At 40.5% G+C, this 26,999-nt stretch overlaps 1 protein-coding gene across 6 annotated transcripts in view; it reads right to left on the bottom strand.

Annotated features, from left to right (window-relative positions):
• Positions 1 to 8,843: 8,843 nt before the first annotated feature.
• The window catches only part of ehbp1l1a (EH domain binding protein 1-like 1a), a 39,052-nt gene continuing 20,896 nt past the window's right edge, over positions 8,844 to 26,999 (bottom strand). For 3 of the 6 annotated variants that reach the window (XM_053415591.1, XM_053415594.1, XM_053415595.1), the window contains 11 exons: positions 18,034 to 18,208; positions 16,965 to 17,131; positions 16,838 to 16,886; positions 16,205 to 16,717; positions 16,059 to 16,110; positions 15,834 to 15,877; positions 14,861 to 14,972; positions 13,882 to 13,981; positions 13,228 to 13,301; positions 12,130 to 12,244; positions 8,844 to 11,217 (listed from right to left, as the gene is read on the bottom strand). In XM_053415591.1, the coding sequence (XP_053271566.1) occupies positions 11,124 to 11,217; positions 12,130 to 12,244; positions 13,228 to 13,301; positions 13,882 to 13,981; positions 14,861 to 14,972; positions 15,834 to 15,877; positions 16,059 to 16,110; positions 16,205 to 16,717; positions 16,838 to 16,886; positions 16,965 to 17,131; positions 18,034 to 18,208 (1,495 nt within the window). In that variant the 3' untranslated portion in view covers positions 8,844 to 11,123. The other 3 variants (XM_053415590.1, XM_053415593.1, XM_053415589.1) reach the window with 3 other exon arrangements.

The following is a 26,999-nucleotide window of genomic DNA, read 5'->3' as shown; positions in this document are numbered from 1 at the left end:
TCGGCCAATTTTTCTAACTATACGACTGAGTTAGAAAAGGCTGAATTATAGTCCTGCGACTGCAACCGCAGAAGGCCACGCAGCTGCATCGACGGACTCGTTTTGGTTTATACTTCTCTAACGTGCTGCGCGTGTTGCAACGCAATTCACCGCCAGAACCCTAGGCGGAGTAACGTTTTTTTTCAAAGACAAAACACACAAAGAAGAGACGTCTTCTTCTTGGTCGACTGTTTATTTACATCGCCACTCCGGCTCCTCATAGCCTATTTCTGGTGGACAAATCGGCCAGTCAGTGACGGGTTATACAAGTGGTCATACTTTCGGATCTCTTCTGCCAAGTGCTCTTCTATTGTGTCCATATTCATTCTTCTAAATCTCCCGTTGTTTCTGCCTGTATTATGGGGCATGAAATCGGAAATGCAGCTCCAGAAGGGATGTAGAGCAGACCAATCACAGCCTTGCGGGCTGAGTGACCTTGCAGAGCTTTGCCGTAAATTTTAGAAAAGTGGGGCGACGCCCGTCAGCACGTAAGGGACCCGGAAGGGCTCTTGCGCTTACGGGCCCGTGAAAACGCAGAAGCATGTTTCAGGCTTTAACTACACGACAAAGCGACGCGAGCCTCACGCAGCCCGCAAGGCTTGTGATTGGTCTGCTTACTACATCCCGTCCGGAGTCTAGTTTCCGGAAATCACGGAAGATTTAGAAGAACGAATATGGACCAAATAGAAGAGCACTTGGCAGAAGAGATCCGAAAGTATGACCACTTGTATAACCCGTCACTGACTGGCCGATTTGTCCGCCAGAAATAGGCTATGAGGAGCCGGAGTGGCGATGTAAATAAACAGTCGACGAAGAAGAAGAGGTCTCTTCTTTTTGTGTTTTGTCTTTGAAAAAAAAACGTTACTCCGCCTAGTGTTCTGGCGGTGAACAGAAACTAGAAGATTATTCCACAGGAGAAGAGCTTGATAGTTGAAGTCTGTGTCTGAGAGATTGAGCGGTTGTTCTTCACCCAGAAGGTCTACAGTTCTATGCCCAGTCTTCCCCATCTGCTTGCTGAAGTGTCCTTGAGCAAGATGCTGTATCCCGAATTGCCCCTCAAAGCACAAACAAGTGCTGCTTATAGATGCAGCGTGTGAATGGGTGAATGGCAAACTGTACTGTAAAGCGCTTTGAGTGTTTTGGAGGGAAATTCCACTGACCAGTGTTTAAGGTTGTGGAAATCCCCTGACTAGGTGTCTCCCTGCTGTGATAATGTCTACCTGACAGGATGGAACCCTTATTTGGTGATGTTTTTCTTCCAACCGGTATCGCTTATTATTATAAAGACTCAAAAGCAACTCCAGTGTGAGAATTTCATTATTTCAGATCTCAAGATGAATTTCCATCACAGTGGTCATCAAGACTAGAAAATGCTATAAAAACATTTACACTAACTTTAGGAATGACAGGTAAGCCTGAAATCTAGGAGCACAGTGCTTTAGTGGATTTCTATTGTATTAGGTTAGTGTATGTGTGTGTGTGTCTTTTAAACTCTGGAGTGAATCAAACAAAACACAAAGAAAAGTTTAGTTCTGTTCAGGTTCTAATAACTTGTGTTGCGTGTGAGTGAAAGTGTAACGTGAGCTCAGGCCAGTAAGAGCGGATGACGACACTCAGACTCTGATATGAAACAAACCAACCGCTGCTTCAGTTCTGATCGTGAAACAGCGGCGCTGATAATTTGTCTTTAGTCTGAAACCCTGTGTTCACACTTGTGTTGCTCCCAATCGACATTTACCGCCTGGTTCACATTAACGAGTTCAGCTGCTTCACTGTCCATGTGTGAGGAGGGAGACGACGCCATTATGCTTTTTATTAGGGATGCACCGATATGGAAATTCTTGGCCCATACCGATACCGATATTTAAAATAACAATCTGGCCGATAGCCGATACCGATATTTGTTTATTTTCTTTTTGTTGTTATTCATTCACCCTTTTGTGCCAGAAAAATAATTAAATCATTATTTAAAAAGCACTATTTAAAAAAATGTCAGCCCTTCATCACTCTTTTCTTTTAATGAGCACAAATTGAATCAGATTTATGAAACAATCTTTGATTTAACTAAACTTTATTTAACAGAGACATATTATGCCAATTTTACCGCAAGTTGAAATGGTTCCTTGGGATCTTAATGAAATGACTGTAAAATATTTTGGTCAAAATACCACAAGGATAATTTAAAACAGCACCTTTTTACCCTGTCTAAAACAGCCCTGTTAAAGTATCATTATAGAGAACGCTCTTCTCATTGATTTACGGTAGCAGTATTGCCCTTTTTATTAGATGTGTTACGACTTCTCTGTGTATGACGTATGTTGTCAATTCCCTTGTTACCTGTGCATGAGACGGATGAATAGAGCCGATGCACATGAGAATAAAGTATTTAAATAAGTACAGACGCTACGCTCATACTTTTTACGCCAAGTTACACTGAGTGAGTCAAGATAACTTAACAAGCCCTCCTCAGTTTGACCTGTTTTTAGTGTTGGGCAGAAATCACATCTCGTCAACACCCACCGTGGCCCTTCGCGATGCTTGTTTTAATTAAACAGTCGGATTCCCCTGGTCCGCACCAGTTCTCAGTCAGCTGCTAGGCGCCAGCCGAGGCGCACCGCAGGGTGCCCCCCCGCTTGAACAGAGGGTTCCCCCAGCGGTCGCCGTAGCTGAGGTGATCCGCGAGAAGGGCCCGACACGCGTCCAGAGTGGCCGCCGCTGACCGCGTACCCGGTCCCCTCCAACGGCCCGCCTTCCGCACCGGCGATGGACACCGCCCCGCGGTCCAAGAGAAAGAAAGCCCCCGCAACAGCGACGCCGTGAGGCGCCACCGGATGAGGACCTCCCAGTGCCGCACATTGAGCCTCCGGCGGCGCGGAGAGGAGGGCGACGGAGCGACTGCTCCCCCAGCCGATGATGATTGGAGTGATATCTACAGATGCGATGATGTAATTAATGTTTACCAACAGTTTATGTATTAACAATCAATATAACGACAATGTGCTGTGTGTAGTTTCACCATGTGGGAAGTGTCACGATCAAATTCCTGATATCTCTGACTCTGAATTACAAGACGGAGGCTGACGTTTACATGTTTTTCCTACTTGGCTGCTCCGGGATTAATTAATATGAACGTGGCTCTTAGAACTGCCTGACAGGGACGCCAGCAGGACTCTGGAAAGTAGCTTAATGTTGAATGAATGAACCTGGAGACTCTAGGACAGTCATTGTCCACTGCTGCTTATTAGGATCCATCATCAGCCGCCGACCTCGGTCTTGGTCCATCACCATTATATGACACAACACAAGATCCGCCATTACCACTACGATCAGCCCGCACGATATAGAATCCGCCGTACTGGATCAACCATTGCGACCTCTGATGCGCGATCCACAATCGTAATCCATGGTGCGGCCACAGTGGGCCCGGATCTAAAGCAAAAGGGCTCGGGGAAGGGGTCAAGTCAGTAACATTTACTGATGAGATATGACTTACTTCGATGTGTTAGGTATAAAGACGAGGAAGGAGAAGCTGGAAAGAGAAGCTCCGTGTGTCATGTCATAAATTCCCGAGCGTCTTAGCGTCATCAGGGGTTTTTGCCTTGTAATCAATGATACAAGGATACAGGTCGAACTTGGGGGTACACTGAGGCTCAAGGTAAATCTGACTGGCTACTGGTTTGTATGGTAGTACGATGAAAACCATGTGGCCCACTCAGTAGATCAGCCATCAATACATCTATGCCTTTTTAAACTAAATGCTTCCTATTTTAGAACATAGGGAAATTTACGTTCTGCCGCACTAATTAGCTCTAACTATAAGCTTTATCAAAAAGGAATGTTTTGAGCCTACTCTTAAATGAGCAGATGGTGTCTAGCTCCCGAACTGAAAGTGGTAGATTATTCCACAGCCGAGGGGCTTGATGGCTAAAAGCTCTTGCTCCTACTCTACTTTTAGAGACTTTAGGGACGACAAGTAGGCCTGAATTCTGGGAGCGGAGTGCTCTAGTGGGTTTATAAGGTACTAACAGCTCTTTAAGGTAAACTGGCGCTATATTATTCAGGGCCTTGAAAAGAGGAGGAGAATTTTAAATTCTATTCTAGATTTAACTGGAAGCCAGTGTAGCGATGCTAATACAGGAGAAACGTGCTCTCTTTTCTTTGTTCTCGTCAGGACACTTGCTGCGGCATTTTGGACAAGCTGCAGAGTCTTTAACGTCTTACTGCTGGAGCCTGATACTAATGAATAACAATAGTCTAGTCTCGATGTAACAAAGGCGTGGACTAGTTTTTCTGCATCTTTTTGCGAAAGGACATGTCAAATTTTTTACGCTAGTGGGAAAAGGCTGTCCTAGAAATTTGTTTTAGGTGGGAATTAAAGGACAAATCAGGATCAAAGATCACTCCCAAGTTCCTGACTGTTTCATTGGAAGTAAGGGCAATGTCGTTTAGCGCAGCTATATCTTGAGATAATGTATCTCTAAGGTGTTTGGGGCCAAGTATTATAACCTCTGTTTTGTCTGAGTTTAATAAGAGAAAATTGCGGGTCATCCAGGTTTTTATGTCCTTGAGACATGCTCGAAGTTTAGTTAATTGATTACTTTGTTCAGGTTTTAATGACAAATATAACTGGGTGTCATCCGCATAGCAGTGGAAATTTACCGACTGTGTCCTGATTATGTTTCCTAGTGGAAGCATATATAATGAGAATAAAATTGGGCCGAGCACAGAGCCCTGTGGAACACCATGGTTAACTTTGGTGCGCACAGATGACTCATCATTAATTTGCATGAATTGGGAGCGATCAGAAAAATACGATTTAAACCAGTTAAGGGCGGTTCCATTAATGTTAATTAACTGTTTAAGTCTTTGTAATAAAATTTGATGGTCAATTGTGTTGAATGCTGGACTGAGATCTAACAGAACGAGGACAGACACAAGTCCCTGATCTGAAGCTATTAGAAGGTCATTAGTGACTTTTGCTAAGACTGTCTCTGTGCTGTGATTGGCTCTAAACTCTAAATTGGCTGTTGGTGTTTCCTGGATTGGCGTGGAAGACTAAGAACAAGACATCAAATGAGTTATAGCTGAGTTTAGGTATAGGATTAATCGATAGACTGGAGTTAAAAATTGCAGCAACTCCAACTCCTCGTCCAAATTCTCTGGGAACCTGTGAATTTATATGAATGTGGGGAGTAGATTCATTTAGACATATTCATCAGGATGCAGCCACGTCTCAGTGAGGGATAATAAATCTATGGTGTAATCGGAGACTATTTCATTAACTAAAATAGCCTTTGATGACAGTGATCTAATGTTTAAAAGACCGCATTTTAAATTCTTAGTTCCCTGTTGATTTAGAGGCTGTTTTAATTTGTATTCGATTTTTGTGTGGAGTTCTCGCTATGTTATTGTTTAATTTCAATAATTGAATCGGACGGTGGACAGACACAATCTCTATGGGGTTTTGTGACTGATCCAGACGGAGCGCAGAGAGTGTTTAGCACTGCTTCCTGGTCCCAACTATGGGTTGTCATGCTATAGACTGAGTAATATTCCTAGATAAGAGAGCTGCTCCATCCCAAGTGAGATGAACGCCGTCTCTCCTAACAAGACCAGATTTACTTCAAAAAGTTAGCCAATTATCTACAAAGCCCACACCGTTTACAGGACACCACCTTGACAGCCAGTGGTTAAAGAAAACATGCGACTAAACATGTCATCACCTGTTGTGTTAGGTTAGTAAAGAGACTACCTCTCCACTCTATTACATATTCTATATGTATGGGGAATGATCCCCCTCTCTCAAGGTGCGTAGACATTACTTTTCAATACACCAGCTTGCCCGGCCACGCCCTACAGTTCACCTTTAAAACACCTGTGTTGGCGTGAAATCCATTGATAGTTTGATTGACACATGTCTCTTAGAGGCCTTAGAGTGGGAGAGATAGTCTCTTCACTCAGAGAACCAAGGTGACAACGTAACCAGGCATCATCTGTTGCATCGAGATTATCTCTAAAACATTTTCCATATGTAAGGGGCAACTCTTTTAGACACCTTGCAAAGAGACGATAGATCCCACAAGCCGGAATTTGTCAAATGCACAATTTACAAATGCACACTATTTTCATACCAACCAGGTCAAAGTCCCACAGTACACATAGGCAACAAATATTGGCCCTGCAACATGCAGAGGTCCAATGCAGGATGGCCACTCTGTCCACCTTGTGAACACTACTATGACACTCAGTAGAGACCTGAATGTCCCTGCTTTGAAAGCAGATATACTGAAATCACCAAGTTTCCAAAATCCACCCTGAAACACATTCATAGACCCAGGACAGATATAATACAGAGTTTGATGACATCAAATAACCATGAGGGAGATGAGTGAATACAAAGAACTCCTTCCAGAGAGGATTTACAATGCAAAGCAGCCAGAACAATGGATACAAGAGTTATCATGTTGACTCCTTCTAATTATTTTAATAATTCTTCCAGGCATTGCTGCTGTAGAGCTGCTGCTTTTGTTTGAGATCTGGAAACACACAACATGCTGGTGCTGAGTTGGTGCTAAGCCCTAGAAGGACTGGATCTGAGACATATGGTGCAAATTGTGTTTCCATGAACACATTCAGAGGTGTATAAAGTACTTGAAAGCCATACTTGAGTAAAAGTACAGATATCTTACCTGAAAGTGGCTAAAGAAAAGTCACCCGTAAGAAAATAACTTGTGTAAAAGTCTTAAAGAAGCTCAGTAGTTAAGTATTAAAAGTATCAGGTGTTGAAATGTACTTAAGTATCAAAAGTACAAGTACCAAACTATACTTTTGACCATAACCACCAAAGTGCTTTTTATAGTAGGCCTTAAAAGACACAAAACAACACAAAATCGTTCTCTTCAGGATTTATTTCTACTGAATGAAAAAAATACATCAATAATATACATATAATGTATAATTTTACAAATTTTGAACCCCAGATGCTTAAGTTCAAATAGCAATGGACTAGTGTATCTGAACTCTTAGGGAAAACAAAGAACCAAAACAACAGAATAAACAAGGGCCTATTGTGTCTGCCTAAGAACATTAATAGACCACAATATATACACTAAATCACTAATCATGGACCTTTCACTTTCTATTCAGCAGGAGTGATACACAATTTCCCTTATGATAACTCAGCAAGAGGAAACAAGTTCTAGGCACACAAAATAGGATGTGTTCCTCTTTTGTTTACAACCTTCACAGTGCTATACAGAGCACTTTCAGGTGATAAAAAAAATAAATCTAGTTTTATCGCAGGCCAAATTTCAGACCGAATAACAAAGACTGAAAAAACTGAACTGAGCTCCTGCATGAGCACCTGGATAATTCTAAAGGAAATAAATGGATGGGGAATGTGGTTGAGTGAGGTCATTGGATCGGCGCCGAGAGGACGATCAAACTTGACTATCTAGACAGAGGAAGTAAAACTCGTAACAAGGTTTTCTGAAGGTGAACCTGCGGAGGGATCACCGGTACAGCCTGCTCATCCACGGACGACCAAGGCAGTCCGACCTCCGGCGCTAGGGTCTCGCACCCCCGACTTTACACACGCCGCCGGGCCAGCGCATCTCCCGAGGGTGGGGGCACGCGAGTTAGCGAGAGAGAGGTGCTCCAACCTCTGCTACTCAAGTAACGAGCCACTTTTGAGAATATAAGAAGTAGAAAGTACAGAAATTTGTGTTAAAATGTATCGAGTAAAATAAATAAATCCTCAGGCAAATCAGTAATCAAGGAAAGTACAGATATGTGAAAATTCTACTTAAGTACATGCAGCACTTGTCTGGGGCTAGTATTAGAAAAAGCACTAAAGGAGAGGTAGGCCTAAGACAATGAACAAGTTGAACAAATGACCGGTTTACTGCTTCACAATCAGTCATGCAACAACCACAATATAAAAAAGTGTAAAATAAAAAGAAGAGCAGATTGTTGTGTTGTGGAAATTGCATGATTCTTTTAAAAGAATTCAGCCCTTTCAGTGTATATGTACAGTTCCCAGGATATAGTCCGTTCAGATTCTTCTAGTACGTATAAAAAAAACAATCGGAGTTTCCAGTATCGTATAATAACTTCAATTGACACTCTCAAGTTGGAGGTCTAGAAAACACCTCTTTAGGCCCCTTGAACGGAATGCATAGTGCGCCCCCTTTTGGCAATAACTTTTACTACTCCTGAGGGTTGTAGCCTTAATTTCATGAGGGTTACATACAGTAACAAAGTACCTCCCACCACTGCAATACACCTACTCATTACTGACAATAACTCCTCAATTGTCATGGCTCCCTTAATCTTTATCGGACATTTTCTGAAAATACTTTAGCCATTGACACACTTCCATTATGTTACTAATTGTTTCTTCTAATCAAAGCTGTAAATACTGTTATTTTGTCGCATTTTCCCGGAGTTACACATGGCATCTATTACACATCTGTCCGTCCTGGGCTCTCTCTGAGGTTTCTAAATGTTTACTCTTGTTGAGGATTAAGAACATAGGATTTCACAACTTGTTAAGCCCTATGAGACAAATTGTTAATTGTGATATACAAATAAAATGTTATTTATTGATTGATACCAAAATGCATAATCAAGTTATACAAATTAACCCTCATCCTTTGGCCTTCCTGCAAAATCAGGAAGTAGATCACCATAACTTCAATGTGTTGCTTTCAGAAACTAACATAAGCCTTTAAATCCTACATGAATTAATGTATTCATCGAAATATAATAAAAGATTTTACAGAAAGAAAAATGCACAAGATGTGTAAAGGCATTCAAAAAATTTTGTATTTTTAAAGGTTTACAAACAGTCTAAATATAACATTGAACCACAATCTGCAACAGCAATCCTTTTGACAAACTGTAACTACTTCACACAGGTGGTCAAAGCTAAGACAACCAGCAGTATAACAACAGGAGAACTGCAAACTTTTACACACAAAAATGTTCACGTCCAAAAATGTCAGTGTCTGTCACATTAAAAGCTTTTTGTAAAAACCTTTCAGTGCAAAGACAAGGAAGTGTACTTTATTTATTCATCGAAGAGCTGGAAACACCAATTCCCTTTTTTAGCTGATGTTTATTTTGGCTTTCACCAGACACCAATATTCACATCTTCACCTTTGTGAAATGCATCTTCCACAATATTGTCATTACTCAAACAGGAGAAGAAATCCTACCACACATGCATTATCTCAAGGCACTTTACAAAGTTAGGGCGGAGACCAGCTAATGTTACATAGAAACCCAAAAGTTTCCACAACAAGCAAACCCTTGCAACCGTGTCTCTTTCCTACACAAAGTATCTCCACAAAATCTGGTTAGTTAAAACCTCACTTTTTAATGTAATTTTGAACATAGCACATCTTAGAGAACTGCACAGAAGCCGGGGGCATGGAAAGAGAGATTTCTTGCCAGAATCATTTATTTAAGTTTTTTCAATCAGTGAAAACAGGTAATTCAGTCATATTTTTTAAACTTATCATCTCTGGCAGTGTTTGTTTTTGGCCCATACCCCATTCTTCCTCCAAGTTTCAATAATCCACACAGACAAACATTAATTGGAAACATTACTTCCTTATTCATGTTGTCTTTGGGATTTTGAAAGACTAAAAACAGTTTATATTATGTTATAGCAAATTCTACTTAAAACATTTTGCCTAGTAATGTATTTCAAAGATAGCTTTCTGTCGGAGACGTCAAGTGGGATAAGATAAAGATTGACTAAGAGCATGTTGTGGTAGATAAGTGGGTCAAACATGGGTATTTACCTAAGAGACAGGGCTTTAAACCCGACAATACTTATCCACTTAGTTCACTATTATTTTTGGTTTTTCTCTATTTTTATTCTGCCATACGTCCTTGAAGACAAACCTTGTGAGAGCTACCCACTGTGCAGTCACACATGAGGACCAGTAATGAGATAGACAGGGATGGTAATCTATGAATCACAAGAATTACAAATAATTTGTTGAGAGAGGTACAAAGAAAGATTATAAAAAAAAAAATTAAATGATCCTGGACAAAAATAAAAGTATGCTTGCCTTTCACGACTTCTGTGGAAAGACAATTGTGTTTATTCATTTTATGTTCAAAATGTTTCACTAATATTTGTGGTTTACCACCTACAACAAAATTGGTTTTAACCAGGACCACAACCATTCTATAACCTTATCCAAGTAAACAAGCCACAGTTTTTCGTTACCTTAACTCCAACACCAATAAAGCAGTTTAAGCCCAACAGTAAAACATTTTTGATCATGTAGCGCTGGAAGCACTGGTAGATTATTGTCCTGCTGATAGGAACAGCAGCTGCAAAAACATTTACACATTATATTCATATCAGAGGAAGACAGTTGGCTGAGCATATGTCTTTACTTGTTGGGTCCTTTGTCATCCTGCTATGAGCAACAGTCATCAGAAAACAATGAACTCCATGTTACCAGGTCCAATCCAAACATGTGAATATTGGTGTGAGGCATTAAGAAACCACGACGTCATCCCTCCTGTTTTTGGCAGCTTGTATCTTTACGCAACTTTCAATCAAACAAACTTCACATTGACAATCAGTAACAGGCACTACATACACAACACAGGAACAGCAAAGCAAACAGTCAAAAGGCATAGGCAGCTCTCTGAGGCACTGAGGCCTCTTTTGTAGAGTGGGTAAGTGACACTACCCGCAGATCAACCACCTTGATCTTCATCGACATGCTGACATGCTCTAAAGGAACACTTGAGTTGATTCAGAGCCTAAACATAGCTGATATTTCTCGGAGCCTCACTCTAGTTTTGGACCCCCTGAGCCTCCATTGGAAAGGCAACCCCACCTCCCATTGCTTCAGTGCGCTTCTTGCAGGAAGGCCTATCCTTGGATCAGCTATGTTGGTGGTCTTGGCCTAATTGGCTCTTCCTGCTGCCTTAAAACCACGCAAATCCATCTGACTGCAGGCAGAAGAGGACCAAACACATCTGTCCCATTCTTGACCATTCTTTGCCCATCGTCTCTCAGAGAAATGACCCAGCGTTTCATGGCTTCTTTTCAATCACTGCATCACACACTTCTCTTTCTGCTGCTTAGCATATTTCCTCCTCCGCTGCTCCAGGCCTCGTTCGAGACGCTCGTCCTCCTCCAGGGCTCTGAAGACAAGAGGACGAGTCTCAGGTTTGATTTCAAGAAGCATATGATGTTTGTCTATCTTTAAAAAAAGTGTCACAGAGCACATATACTTCTACTTCCAGCTGTCGACACACACAGCATACAAATTCACATATCCATGATGTAATTTGCATCCTCAGGAAGGGAGGGGTCGTTAAAGAAGTAAAAAAAAACCTCAGGTACACATCTATCTAACAAAGCCTTCACCACTGAAAGCAGAGTCCCTCAGTCTCTGTAACAGTGAATGTATCTATTTGAATACAGTTAGGACATAGACAGTCACATATTTAACATTAATGCTGACTTTCCCAATATCTCACTGTGGGGATTAAACAGCGGCAGGAAAAAGCTGACCCCTTTGGAATTATTTGTGTCTATATATAAATGTGTTTATTTTACATGATGGTGGAATCGTAGATAGTGGTGAGAGCTGAACAAGACTGCTTGATACACATCATGCCTATTGCCTACTTTACCAGTACTGTCAATACCTCCTCCACTTCAATTGTCACTGCTGCTCCCTTCATCTCTATCTTTTCTTACATAAGTACTTTAAACATTGATACACCTCTCAATTATGTTGCAAACTGTTTTTTTTAATCAATGTTTTAAATATTGTAATTTTGTTGATGTGTTCGCTGTACTTCGTTCAATCCTACAATCCCTCACATGTGGCTCTCTCTGAGGTTTCTATGTTTGTTCCCCCTGTTAATAAGGTTTTAGTTTTTCCTTACTCTTGTTGAGGGTTAAGGACAGAGGATGTTACACCTTGTACAAAACAGTGTCCTTCAGAACTATAGGTAAATAAACTACTACACCCTCAGTTGTAGAGCAAATAAAAGAAAAAGACGACTTTGAAAAACACTCCAACCAGCACAGGGACTGTATCTCACCCTCTCTCTTTGGCGTCCATATTGTGAACCAGTTCGTCTCTCTGGTTGACCAGTGACACCAGCTCCTGTAGCAGCAACTGCTCTCTGTGTTTATGGGCCTGCGTTTTCTGCCACTCTGCACCAAAAAGACAGCAGAGGCATACAAAGGAAAAGAGGTGAGAGGGATGAGAACTTTCTGTGCAGCTGAAGAGTAAAACAATAGTGTGAAGGATGAACATTTAGAAGCTATAAGGAGGGATTGGGAGGGTTAATTTGTATAAACAAAAACACCTCAACAAATCATTTTATATTTACCTACACTGTCAAGTTGATTTTGCATGCTTGGAAAAGCACCAGACAATAAACAGGCAGCTTATGTATATGCTGCAGAGGCCTACAAAATAAACCCCACAAATATGTGTAAACTATCTTATATAAATCAATAACTACATTTATCCTGCATAGTCATACATCTGATATAACAGCATAATCCACAGTGTAATTCCAGTCAAGGACCTTCCTTTCACAGTCTAACAAAAAATGGCATATGAATGTCTAAAGATACAGCCAGAGGGTCCCAAATGATCTCATGGTATTTCACCTCCTGTTAATATCTGATCAGATAAGTACTGCATCGTGCAGCAAAGTTGTTGCTTAATATGTAGAAACAGGTCCGGCTCTGATTTTGATGTGACAGCCCACCTTATGGGTATCTCACACTGAATCACTCTATACTTTAAATATTATTATATAAAAGTCACAAACTTTGGATTTATTCTCAAAGTATGCAACCAACAGTGAACGCCGGTCCATTCCCCATAGGCTGCTTATTTCACAGATTACACTCACAAAAGAGTTTCTGTGGCTATTGTTAGAAGGAGAAGTTAAACTGTATGTCTGAGCTATGTCATTCAGGAGGAAAGCTGCAGTCACGCATATTTTTAAAGGCACTTCCTCTTGGCCTTCAGTGCTTTCATTGTATGTGGTCTAATTCAGTGCATTGAGAAAGCAGGTCCTGAGCACTAGACTGAAATCACTGTATTCAACCACAGTGTTTTAAGGGAGTACGACTAAGATATGGACTATGTTGAGGCAGTATGTTTAGAAGCTAAGTTGTACCTTCAATCGCCATCATGTCTCTCAGCTCTTCATTTAACAGCTCAAATTTCTTTTCCAGGTCTTGTTCTTCCAGCCTGTCAATCAGAAGAGATGCATTTCAATGTGATACTGGATGGATATGGAGTATCACATTGCATTAATAGTTTAAAAGTGAATATAGGTAAAAGGTTTTTATTATTATGTTATGGAATTCCACCAAACTGGTTTGGATTATGTCAGTTTGACCATCATCTCCACCTGTGTTTGGACTAAGATGTGTATGTATCTGTATGAGCGTGAAACACAACTGTATAGTGTTGCCTCATTACCTTTCATTTGAACTTCACAATGCACAACATTGAAACAGTTATGAGCACCAGCTACATATAAGCCGATGAATCCCACAGTTCTAACAGATGCCAAAGTATCTCCCTAACAATTTAGAACACTCTACTTGCTGATGAAAATGATGTAAATTTGAAAAGCGGAATTCTCCAGGTTTGCAAAATAATGTACATATAAATCTTCCATTCAGTAGCTGTTCTGGTTCTTTTGTATCACACATTTATATAAAGCGATGACAAGGGGACAACAAACAAACACTAAATACTACTTAATGGAAAGTACATTATACAATTTATACATGTGTCCATCAGTAAAGTGTGGATGTCTTACATTAGCTGCAGATGGTCTTGCCTCCTGATTAAAGCATTCTTCTTATTAACCAGTGTAAACCATTCCTGAATCAGCCTCTCCTCCTCCACCTTGTCACTACCTGTGAGAGAAAATCACATCATTATTTAAATCCTTTCAGTTTTCAGTTAGGTAAGTGTTGAGGGGAGATAAATCTTTCCATCAATTTAATAATCAATGTCCTGAAATCAGAAATTACTTAATTTTTTTCAACTCAATAGTCTTTATTGGCATGACATTCAAATGTTTTGTCAAAGTACAATTACAATAATAATATTAAAACTACAACAATGTATGAAGATAAAATCTAAAGATAAATTACAAGGAACAACATTGAATAACGACAGAATGAATAAAAAAAAATAAAAAAAAACACAGAAGGAGATGTTGGTAAGTAACAGGAAGTTGTTGGCAGGAAGTGACATATTTAGCTGCCAGCCCTGCACATTTTTATTTTTCCCCTACAATGCAGGGTCATTTCTCACGTTCCGTCTTACTTTGGAATTCTTAGATTTTTTCTTGGAATAAAAAAATTATAATTCTTGTCTAATGTCACTGTATTTATGACACTGTGTAATAAAGTGTAGTTCTGTCTCTACAGCTCCTCCATCACACTGAGAGCACAGCCTCTCTATTGCCAGGCTGTGCTCAATATCTTCTTCAGGTTTGTATTACTTACTGTGTCTGCCACAGTTCACTGTCTGTTTAGGGCTAAATACATTTCTAATTTGTGCTTATCTTGTAATTTCCTGCCAATGGGTGATTTTTATTTTTATTTAGTTATAATTTGGTTAAAGGTAGGATTTTTTGAATTTTTTTCAACCTAGGCTGGTTGGGATTTGTCATGTCATAAGTTTGACTCCTTTCTAGGTTCAGCTCCTGCCTACTGTGCATCCACCTGTGACCATGAACTCCTTCAATGAGATTGTTTTAGTTCCTGTTAGACATCCGACTATCTTACCTGTTTCCAGTAGTTGTCGGAGTTTCCTCTCCACCACACCTGCTCTGGTATCAATATGATTTTGCTCTGCTTCGAGGGCTTCCATCTGACTCAGAACATACTGACTGGGGTCCTGGATAAATTGTTACACACAAAATCAGTGGAAAGCATTACTTCATACAACATTGTATTAACACGAGCAGTGCCTGGCAAAGCCTGCCCAATTGGAATGGGCTGATTGATGGCCTTTGGTAATGATGGCAGCAGTTATATTTTGCACAACTAGTATAGTTAGTGTTTATCATGAAATTAAACGGATTTTGCTTTCCTTCTGTGCACATTTGTGATTTTTAGTTTGAATAATTTACTGCTGATATTTTTTCATCACTTTATGTCAGTGGTGCTTTTACTTTGTAGATGAATTGCTAAAGAGGAAGTGATTCTGTAAATGTTGCTGCCATGATGGAGACCAGCAACTGTGACTCCTGTGAATGTCAGTCAGTGCAATATGGTGAAAATAAAAATGATCTGGTGGGATTATATTACTGCTGGCAGGCAAGTTTTGAATTACAACAGCGGCTGACAAGTGCTAGTGTTTTATCTGATTTATCTGAGGATGTAAAAGAGGACATTTTCAACTCAGTCCACATCTAAGCCCCGCCCCCCCTGACTGCAGAGATGTATGCCTGTTTAATGAAACATATCACAACATATCATGTGTCCAAATCAGACCAAATTTGACACTGCGCTTTCTCAGGCAATTTACAGTCAACATTCCTAGTGTAAAGCTGATAAGATGACAGGTCGCGAAGGGCATTCGACATACAGTTTATTTAAAATGGTTAAAAAAAAATACTACCACAACTACTTCATGTGTGACCAAAGAGAAGAGTTTCAAAAACTACTTTCCTAGGGAAACCCCAGTTCATACAAATTTGGACCAAGTAAAGAAACAATTCTAGAGATTCAACCCGACAATGGCACGAATGGTTACCTGGCCTTCTGGTCTTCCTTCCTCAACTACTGTGTCTGTTTTCTCTGCAAGAGAAACATAGAAATTCACTGTATTTCTTTTTATACTTCACTAATAAGATTGTTGTAAACAAATGGAATTATTCCAAATCATAAGGTAAAATGTTGACAAAAACAAATGCCAGTTTTGTAAAGGTTAGTCAGTAGTGATAATGTTTTTGAGTCCAAAAAAACAACAAGAATTTACCCGTATCCAACTTCCTCTGGCTAATTACACTGTCTTCTTGGCCTGCAATGACCTACAAAGACAAAAGAGATAAAGGTTATCCTAAATAAGTAAAAGACAAATGTAAAATTAAAAGTATCAATGACCTAGGGAATAAGGCATCATACCACTGATATCTCTCCTTCATCTAGCGACCCACTCCTCCGCTGTGACCTTCGTTTCTTGACCAGGTCAGCATCTTTGACATGAGAGAAACCTGTCTTGGACAAAAGACTTGTTCTTGGCGGTGCTACGGGAGACTGAGCCCCACCTGCCCCAGCAACCTGCGATCGTTTAGCTCTTGGCGGTGGAACCACATCCCGATTGGTCTTACTGTCCTTCTCTGTAGTGCCTGAAGTCCCATTCGTCTCAAGACTTATACCCTCTTCCTGGAGCCTTTGGGCACAGTAGCGAACAGTTGCTTCTGGGTCGTCTTGGGTGTCCCGGTCCCCTGCTACTGCATAGCTGGACTCGCTGCTGTCCTTCTCTATGTGAATCACACTGAGCTCCTGGCCTGTGAAATGGGTGCGTATCTGGTTCAGGTAGGTCATGACAATAAGGCGGTCAGGCACTGCTAGCATGACCATGTCTGACGGCTCCATCAGCCTGGAAATGCCAAGTTCAGCAAAGCCATCAAAAGCCTGTAAGATGTATAAAAAATCAAGAATGAATGATTATATTATCAACAAACACTGGAACAATTTGTTGGAATATAATACGCTATGTCGGTAACTTAATCAACAAATAATTTGATTAATTACCTTTCTGTTGTTGTGCTTGATGTCATATGGGTCAAGCATTTCATAATTACTATACAAAGAAAAAGAAGATAAAATTAATACATAAAACAGTTAATGCAGTGAAAGCAGGATTCAAGTTGTTCCTTACATCTTTTCTGGTTGAAAGTGATGTAATATGGCACAAAAGGCCAGACCATTCCTCCAAGAGGTGCTAAAGTTGGTGATCTTCATGCCTTTGTGACCCTGCGTGGCTTCTTGACACCATTCCAGTAGAGACTGGCTCGACATCACTAAGGTGGGACTGGCCATTAGGCTCTAAAAAAAACAAAAGACTTCTGTTATTATGTGTTATCCATTTCGGCGGGATGACGGTAACAGAGAAAAAATGTTTTACATACACTGAACACTGAACAAGCACTTACATAAGAGCACTTCTAAACCTATTTATGCAATTATCCAACAGGACAAAAATTTGGCAGCAGTAGTAAATCGTGCAGCACCTAGGTTGATGGTGAGATCAGAATGAGGAACAATGGGATATCAGTGACTTTGACTGTGGCATTATTGTTGTTGAGGGGTTTGACTATTTATGAAACTACACAACAGTCTTATAAGTTTAATCAAAATGGTGCAAAAAAAGTTGGGAACAACTATCTGGTGAGGAGCAGTTCTGTGGACAAAAACACTTTGTTGATGAGAGAGGTCAAAGGATTCTGGTCAGAAATTGATCGAGCTGACAGAAATGCTATGGTAACTCATATAACCACTGTTAATAACTGTGGCAAGCAGAAAACCCTTTTTTAGAATAAATGTAAAAGGTTGGGTCAGAATTAGGCGTCAACAGCATGATTTCATGGAACCGGCCTTGTGTCAACAATCTACACTGCTGGTGGTGTATTCCTGTCGAGAAAGTTACTTGATGCAATCAGTCATGGGTAAAATGTGATTCATGTGCACCCCTTGATTGCCACAAGCTTGAGAATGCAACAGGTCACAAAGCAATAGTATAATAATTACAATGAAAATTAAGATGAAGTTCACAAAATCAAATAAAGAAGTTGAAAGAGGCTACAAAGCTCATTAAAACTGAGGGTAAGTGCAGCACTGGTACTAGCTCTCTGGAGGTTTTTTCGTTCCAAGCATGATCTTGCTCACAGTTATTAGATCAATTACTAATAAAGAAACATTGAAAGGTTACTTTGGACAGACTAACATACCTCCGAACAGGCAGCCCCATCTGCAGGTCTTTTTTGAGGTGTCGTCAGTTCTCTGGTTTGGTGAAGGCCAGCATTTTGTGTCTTGCTGTCATCTAGATTAGACCCACTCAAACGCTTCTTGCCACGAGTCACAGGTACAGGCTGACCTGAAGATTCTTCTGTTCTCTCCCTTTGCCTAAAAGGACAAACAGAAACAAAGCAAAATGATTAAAATAGTCTGAAGTTTCTTTCAAAACATGTAAGTCCTGAAAAACACATCTGGTGCTATTGATTTTCCAAACCATTTGGTTTATGTAACCACATTCAACAACAATATTAAATATTTTGAAATAAGGAAATGGCAATGCTTATTATAATATATGGAGAGGATATTCAATCAAATAAACACACATTACGTAACCTCTCTTCCACTAATCTTACCTTTCATCCTCTAAATAACCAGCAGCTACATCTACAGACACAAATCCAAAGTCCAACTCTTCATCTCTCATTTCCTTCCTTGGTGTTATTTCCATCGGTTCACTGTATTTACCATCCTCTACATGCAGCCAGTCATCCTGAGAAGATGCAGCAGTGGAAGCAAGGGACTTCTCTGCCTCTTCTTCCATGCCTTTTTCAATGTCATCCTGCTCAGATACTGCATCTGTACCTTTGGCTGAATCATCTGAAACAACATGCTTATCTGTAAAAGTCCAGCCTTCACTGATTTCATCCAGGGGCCTCTCAGTATCCTCTGTGGAATCTGGTTTGGAAAAATGGTCTTCTTGCATTGCTGCTAGCACATCCCGCTCTACCTCTGATGCAACGTAATTTTCACCTTGGATTGTGACAAAGCCTCCTTCAGAGTCCAAAGTTAAATCAAGGGATGGTGACCGTTCCGTTGTCTCCTCGCATGTTACAGATGTATCTTCTGGATTACTTAGAGATGATCCTAGGGGGGGATCGACAGGTGACGTGCTGTCTAAATCAGGCAGTGGAAGAGACAAGCTTGACTGTTCATTCTGTTGGACTGTTTCATGACTAATCAAATCAGCTATTGCTTCTGAATCACTAGGAGGTGGTGAGCCAGAAATTGAAATGACATCTGGGAAAGAATCACTGAGACGCTTCTTTACTCTTGGTTTTGGTATGGGCAAGCTTGAGGATACCGTGGTCTTCTCTGAAGTATTACCATCCTCTACTTGAACACTGCTGTCATTGTTCAATCGGGTTTTCCTCAAACACACACCGCTCACTTCTTCTATCGATGAAGAAGGCTGATGAACCAGAGGAGGAGGGTCTTTGCTGTGTTGCACCATTGATGAAATTAATATGGATCCACCTTGTCTTGCTGCCTGTGCCTCCTCTGCCTGAGAAGTTCTCACTGTAGCTGTGAAGTCATCTGGGAAGGAGCCACTGAGACGTTTCCTCACACGAGGCCTTGGGATAGGTTGACTTGTTTGTTTGTCTCTATCTGCCTCTGCTATCTCTGGGGCATTTTCTGATTTCTGAGAAAATGCTATGTTGAATGTATCACCAACTATCTGACCTGCTATTTTTGACTGATTTATCTTTTCTATATCACCCATCACAGTGTTGCCAATCTCCACTGGTGTTGTAATTTCCATTGTTGCAACAATAGGTACATTTTGATCCAAAACTCCCTTGTCATTGACAATTTTGCAATATTTGCTTGAAGGATATTTCTTTCCACGTTGTGGAAGACGTATCATCTTGATGATTGAGTGACTGGTAGTTTGCTCAACCTGAGATATCTCTGGTTCTGGCTTTGGGGTGATGCTGTCAATTCCCTTTGTTTGCGAGGAAGTAATTATTTGAGTTAAGACCTGCACAGATGTGGTATTGCTTTCCCTAGGCCAATCTGGGTCACAATAGATTTGTTCGTTTTCCTTTGAACAGACGAATTCTTCCTGTGCCGATACACTCCCAAGAGATTCTTGTTTAATGCTTTGTTCTTTTCTTTCTGCAGGTTGTGCAGAGATCATTTCAGTGGCAGTTTGACATGGTTTGTCAATGATCTGTAAAGGCGCAATTTCTCCACAGACATCAGAGCTTCTCTGACAAGCTCTCTCAGTGGTAAAAGGAACATACGTTTCTAAAGCAGGACCAACTTGATCTTTAATATCTTGTTGGTTATGAGTTATTTCAACAAATTTCTCTCTCGTGACAGAGGTTTCTCTCCTTTTCGGCGGAGGTTCAGGTGGCAAACTCCTATCTCTTCTTTTAATACGAGGAGGAGCAACATACTTGGATATTGGCACAGATTCTGCTTCCTCTTTGTGTCCATGTTCACCTGTGGATATTATCTGAACACCAACACTTTCTAGGTCATGGCATTTCTGAGGTACAAGGTTTATGCCGCAAGATGACGTAAGGTCAGTGGTCTGTTTTGCAGGATCATCAGTAGAATATTTCTGAACAGACTTGATTGGAATAGCTTCATGCTTTTGTTTTCGGTCTGGTGTTAAGCTATCCTTTCTTCTAAGTGGCCGTATTGGAACAATGCCTTTTTCTTGTTTAGATCCTTTCTGTTGAGGCTCTGGAATGCCACGCTTTGGCTTTCTGCCACGCTGAGGAACCGCAATGTCAGCTTGTGGTCTAGCTGGACTTATGTTTTGTTCATCCAAGGGTTGGCCTTTAAGTACCCCTCTATGTTCATCTGCTCCTGTAAGGGACTCATTTGTTCCACTGCACTGCAGGGAAGTAGCAGACATTTCCTCCAAGCTTGCTTGTTCAGGGCTTAAGGAAGAGAAAGAAAAGACTTTAGAATATGCTGTTCTTGACTTCTTCGGACAGTTGTTCCATGCACTCCATCCCCATCAAATTCATAATCTCCATTAATTTGCTCCACTTAAAAGACAGCAGCTAAATCTTGTTTCACATCACAAAACACAAATTACATAATTTTGAGTATGCCGCTTTAGTTACTGTATGTACACACAGCATGACACAGCAGCCCATACAGGACAAATAGACAACGTTGACCTTAGTTTACAACACCTATATACAAGACAAAAAGAAAAAGCAGCTTGACCATACCACATCACAATGCCAATCCATACAGCTATTACAAAGAGCTGACACCCAATTTCCTGACAAGTAAGCGTTCCTCGGCAGAACAAGAGACAATGTTACGAAACAAAATGCCGGACGTGTACATTGTCACGCCATGCAACCAAACACTTGCATGTCATAGTCCACCAGCACTCACCCTTTATCCAGCTGTGAAGAAGTCAACACCGTTCTAACCTCATCCTGTTCTACCGGAGTCTCGTGCCTTGGTAATACACTTTCTATGTCCTCTGATGTTTGAACAGAGTCCTGCCCAGTGAGTGATCTCTCATTTGTATGCCATTGATCATCAGTTACCCCTTGTCCATCTATTTGTTCACCATCTTCTGATATTTCAGTGATATCTGCCTCCGTCAATGGTGGCCATTTCTTCATGCCTGCACAAACTAAATGCCAGTCGTCACTGTCCGTAGTTGGCGATGGAGATGCTGATTGATCGCATACCAAGTTCCTCATATAAGGTTCAGCACTTGTTGGATATTCAATGTTTGAGTCATTGTCAATTTCTTCGAACTGTCCCTCTATCTGCTGCATAGGAGTAGTGTTGTCTGCCACATGGAGAACGATCTCATCTGAAGGGGTTTCTGTCTTCTCCTTCAGGTCCATAAAGGAGTTACCCTTGGGTTGATGATTGTCTTCCATTACAGTGGAACTAGATGGCCCCAATATGGATACTACTGTTTCATAACTGTGAGAAATGGATAGTGAAATCTGTGAGTGAATTCTGGAATCATGCCAAAACAACGTTTTCAATGATCATGTAGCAAATTATAACAACCACTGAGTATTGAAATATAGAAATAAATGCAGTCCAGCTTTTTATTTTTTTTAACTTATACAAAACCAAGCCCGTTAAAGCAATGGCTATAACGAGTGATGAGCAATATAACCTTAACATTTGTGTAACATCCATTCATTATTAATAAAAGAGATAAATAGGGGAAACGGGAAGGTTCCAAATTCAGATTTCATAAAAGATATTTGTGACCCTTTGATGCTGCAGGTGCCAAAATGTTTTACATCGAGGATTACTAATATTTGATGCGCACACCATGTGGCATGCTATATTAATTTAATACCAGTCTCACACTTACCCCTTATGGAAAACACCCACAATAGCCTTTACTAATCCTTGGGTCTCTTCCTCATTTGCTGACATAGAGTTTTCTGCCAGTTTTTCTGTTACTGTTCCCTCTGCCTCCAACACTTCCCAACCCAAGACTCCTACTGGCTCTGATGTGTCCAACTTTTCCTTCACTGTTCGGGTCTCTTCTGCTGCTATTCTGCCTAATTGCGATATGCTGGGGACCCAAATGTAAAAGATTGTAAGGCATGATCCACATAAATAATAATGCAATGTAATACAAAAAGTGGTGAAATACAGATTTAAGATATGCTGATATTCATCATGCACTCTATAATCAAGATACTAAAGCTACGGTTTAATAGTTCACAAAGTCCATGTTAGGCAAGCACTAGATGGACCCCCTTCACAGCAAACAATGCCAGATTACCGGGCTCTTCCACTTACCCTTTTTGTATAGAAAGGTCTACGGTTTGCTTGGCACCATCTTTGATTTTTTTCACTGTCATAAGAGCAAACATAATCAAAATGACAAAAGAACCGACACAGAAATAAATTGATCCTTCAATTTGACCATAACACTGTAAATCTCACCATGTGTAAGTTCTGTGCTTTGGTTGCTGACAGATGTAAAGGGAACATCAGGAATTCTTGTGTCTTTAGGGTATGACTCGGCTGACTCTCCAATAGGCAACTCTGGAGATGTATGCTTTTCAGTAGACAAAGACAATGGAGTAGCCATGGTTTCTTCCGCTGTTTGATTAAATTGCAAAATGCTGGGGAAACCAGGAGTTTTAGTCAAATGTGGACATGATGGCGCCATTGCTACCATTGTCTTAATTTCATCTTGTTTAAGTTTAGCTGGAAACATAACAATAAGAACAATCTTCTCATTCTGCAGCTTATTAAACAAGACCTTTTGGTGTGGTATCCTTGTTTGTATTGCGTTATGTTCAGAACTAAGCATCCTTGCTGAGGGAAAACCGGGGACAGATGAAACACATGGGGTAGATGTGTATAAACTGACCATGTTTGGTGGTCTGTTTACAACTTGAGCAGAAGGAAAACCACACGCTCTGGCCTCTTTTGGGCAGGATGTCACTAATGTTACCATGCTTCTTATGATGGGGCAAACTAGCTGTTCCTGTCCATCAAGTGTCATATTCACATCTGTCCTCTTCTGCTGAGGTTTTTTCCAAATTGGTTTTGCTTCATGTAGCCATTCTGTGCTTGGGGTTGTCGTCGTTGATGCAAATCCTTTGAGACTCGAAACACTGGGGCAGCAATGTACAAAACTTATTATATTGGGTTCAATCTTGGATTTGGTTTGAGGTGCAGAGGGGAACCCAGGGATCCTTGACGCCTCTGGGCAAGATGGTGCTAAGGCCAACATTTTTTGCAAAGTTTCGCCATCTTGATTTGGTGTTTTTATCAACAAAATTGTCTCCTTTGTAAGAAAATCACACAAAGGGTGTGGATCTAAAAGCCAATGGAATTTTGAGGCCCCTTCGCCGGATGCACAGCCTGGGAAACTGCATACTTTTGGACAAACAGGTAAAAGACTCAGCATATTGTATCGGGGGTTGGATGGGAAACCTGGAATATTTGACACTCCTGGGCAACATGGAACCAAAGCATGCATGTTTTGTTTGTCTATTTTTGTTGGTGAGCTGTTAATCCTAAACAGACTTTTCTTTTGCGGTGTGTTCATCAGTGAACCCAGTTCAGAAACCCATCCTTTTTCCTCATGACCTTCAACTGATGGCCATCCTGATATGGTAGAAACTGCAGGGCACAAAGGAAGGAGGTTGACTATATTTAGGCTATAATATACTGTTTTTGGATTTGGGATAAAGGGGAAACCAGGAATTCTTGACACTTTTGGACAGGATGGTACAAGGGAAATCATATTCTTCATTATTTTTCTGTTGTCGTTTGATGTGTCAAATATGACCCCCTTCATTGGTAAACTCTTTAACAGTGATCCCTTTTCTGTTACCCATGTTAAACTCATATCCCCAACAACTGATGGGATTCCAGGTATTCTGGAAACTTGGGGACACAGCGCAGAAAAGCTGATGATATCTGGTGAACAATTTACACTTAGGGGATTTGGATGAGAGGGGAATCCTGGCATCCGTGCTGCTTTTGGACAGGATGGTACAAGGGAAACCATATTCTTCATTATCTTTTTGTTGTCGTTCGATGTGTCAAATATGACCCCCTTCGTTGGTAATCTCTTTAACAGTGATCCCTTTTCTGTTACCCATGTTAAACTCATATCCCCAACAACTGCTGGGATTCCAGGTATTCTGGAAACTTGGGGACACAGCGCAGATAGGCTGATGATATCTGGTGCGCAATACACACTTAGGGGATTTGGATGAGAGGGGAATCCTGGCATTCGCGCTGCTTTTGGACAGGATGGTACAAGGGAAATCATAGTTTTAATTGCTCTCTCGTCTCTTTCATATATGTCAGTCAGTGACACTTGCTTTACTTTCATTCTTGGTTCAAAAAGTGGCTCCTTGCTGATTTTCCATTCTTTTGAATTATGAGATGATGGAAATCCTAGTATTTGCGACTCTTTTGACATAGAGCATGAAAGACTGATCATATTTGTCATGTCAATACCATAACTCAATCTTGGTTTTGGTACAGAGGGAAATCCAAAAATGATGGATTTACTCGGGCAACTTTGTGCAAGAGAAACAATTCCTGTCATGTCTTTGTGTATTCCATTGCCCTTGAGTATCAAGACAGATTCCTTTTTAAATGGCTTCTCCCATAATGGATGACTAATAATGTTCCAATCTTTGCTGTCAGCTTTCTGTATTGATGGAAAACCAGCTATAAAGGAGATAGCTGGGCAAGATTGAAGGAGACTGATGCTACTAGACCCTTTACAGATTACTGTAGTTGGCAGATCAGTTGGAAATCCATGCACTCGAGTCTCTTTTGTAAACGTTTTGCCTACTGACATGGCCTTCATTTCTTCATTGTGAGGTCTATCTTCAATTGTTGCAATGTTTATTTTTGGCAGCGTTTCCCCTAATGGTTGGTAATCTGGAGCCCGGCTTTTGTGCAACTGATACTTCATTAATGATGGAAGGCCTTCAACACAAGACGTTTTTGGACAAGACCTTAAAAGGCTCATCATTTCTGATTCATGATTTACTTTAGTAGAAACGGCCATGACAACAAGCTCAGTTTTAATTTTCTTATCTATAAGTGGTTTCTGTTGAGATATCCATGATCTGTTATTAACTCCGCTGATAGATAGTACGCCAGGTATACTTGATACATGTGGACAACAGGGATGCATATCCACCATACTTTGTCCACGGAAAAGAAAACTGTAGTGTGATAAAGATGGAAAGCCTAGAGTTATGGCCTCTCTGGGACACGACGGTACCAGTAACACCATTTCTTGCATGTTCATTCCATCCTCAAGAAATGCACATCCTGGAAATATTCTATTTACTTTTGATTGCTTTTCCCAGATTGGCTTATGTTTGATAAGTGAATGTTTTTCTTTAACAGGCAATTTAGATGGCATGCCAGCAATGTTTGACATACTGGGACATGTTAGCATGAAAGAGGACAGTTTGTTCTCAATTTCAGTCTTAACATAATATGGCATACACTGTGCACTTGGATGGGAGGAATTTTTATCCACCGTTTGTTTAACTAAATTTGCCTCTTCTTTTAAATGAAGAGTACAGTCACTGGTTGGAATTCCCTTATTCTTTGGTGTCTTATTCCTTGTAGACTGGCTGTCCAGTGGGCATTCATTCATTTTTTCAGCAGTACCAGAAAATTCAAATATGCCACTAACTGCTGGGCATATCGGTAACAGATCTGTCATCTCAGTTTCTGTCTTTGTCTTCAGTTCATCATCACTGTTTAACATCATGGCAGCACCAGGGAACATTGGCAACACCTTGGGCAGCTCTTCCCACAATATGGTCCTGTTTGTAGGATGTTTTTCTAACATCTGCTCAGCATTAATTATTTGGGTCTGGGATTGGGATTCTGCTGCACCAGCAACAACTGGGCATGATGGTTGTAGTGAAACCATATGTGGAGGTCTAAAGAGAAGGTAAATACAACGCTTTAGTCAAACGTTAACAGAAGGAATGTGCCAAAAGAAATGCCAATACCAACAATGTAATTCTACATATTTTCATTCCAATTGAGTTGTACATTGCACACCAGTCAATCAATGACAAAGCAATTAGTGCTCCATGGCAAAAATACAACAAATGTGTATATGATAGCAAAGATATGAATAACAACTTTTAAAAATTATTTTTTTAGTATCATGCATGCAAATAAAAACCACACCACACTTGCTCAAGTCTGTATTAAGAACTCTTCCCAAGAGATAAAAGCTGCATTCCTGCAAGCAAAACATCATGCAACATTTGCTTAGGTTGAATCAACTAGTACTGCTTTACAGCCAGTGCTGTAAGCCCATGGGTAAGCTGAAAAAATACTTCCTATCCAGTCCTTCATAGCCAATTCCTCAAACACTGCCTCAAAAGTTGTACCGCATATGCTCTAAATAAAAAGCTCAGAATAAATATAAAACTGTAGCTTTCAATTACATAATTCGGATAATTCTTTAAATTAAGATTTTAACCCACACAGATGCAGAGGATATTTTATACACATCTTTGTTAGGCTAGTACCTCCACTGATTCGTTAAAAAAACCTTTTCCCCAAAAATCTAATGTTTCTTCTGATACTGCCCCAAGCATGGTGTCTTTGTTACTTTTTACTTGCGCTCGTGCCTGTTTTCTGCAGT

This window comes from Pleuronectes platessa, chromosome 23 (genome assembly GCF_947347685.1).
Source record: "Pleuronectes platessa chromosome 23, fPlePla1.1, whole genome shotgun sequence".
NCBI classification, from domain to species: Eukaryota; Metazoa; Chordata; class Actinopteri; order Pleuronectiformes; family Pleuronectidae; genus Pleuronectes; species Pleuronectes platessa.
This window is presented reverse-complemented; position numbering and strand designations above follow the sequence as displayed.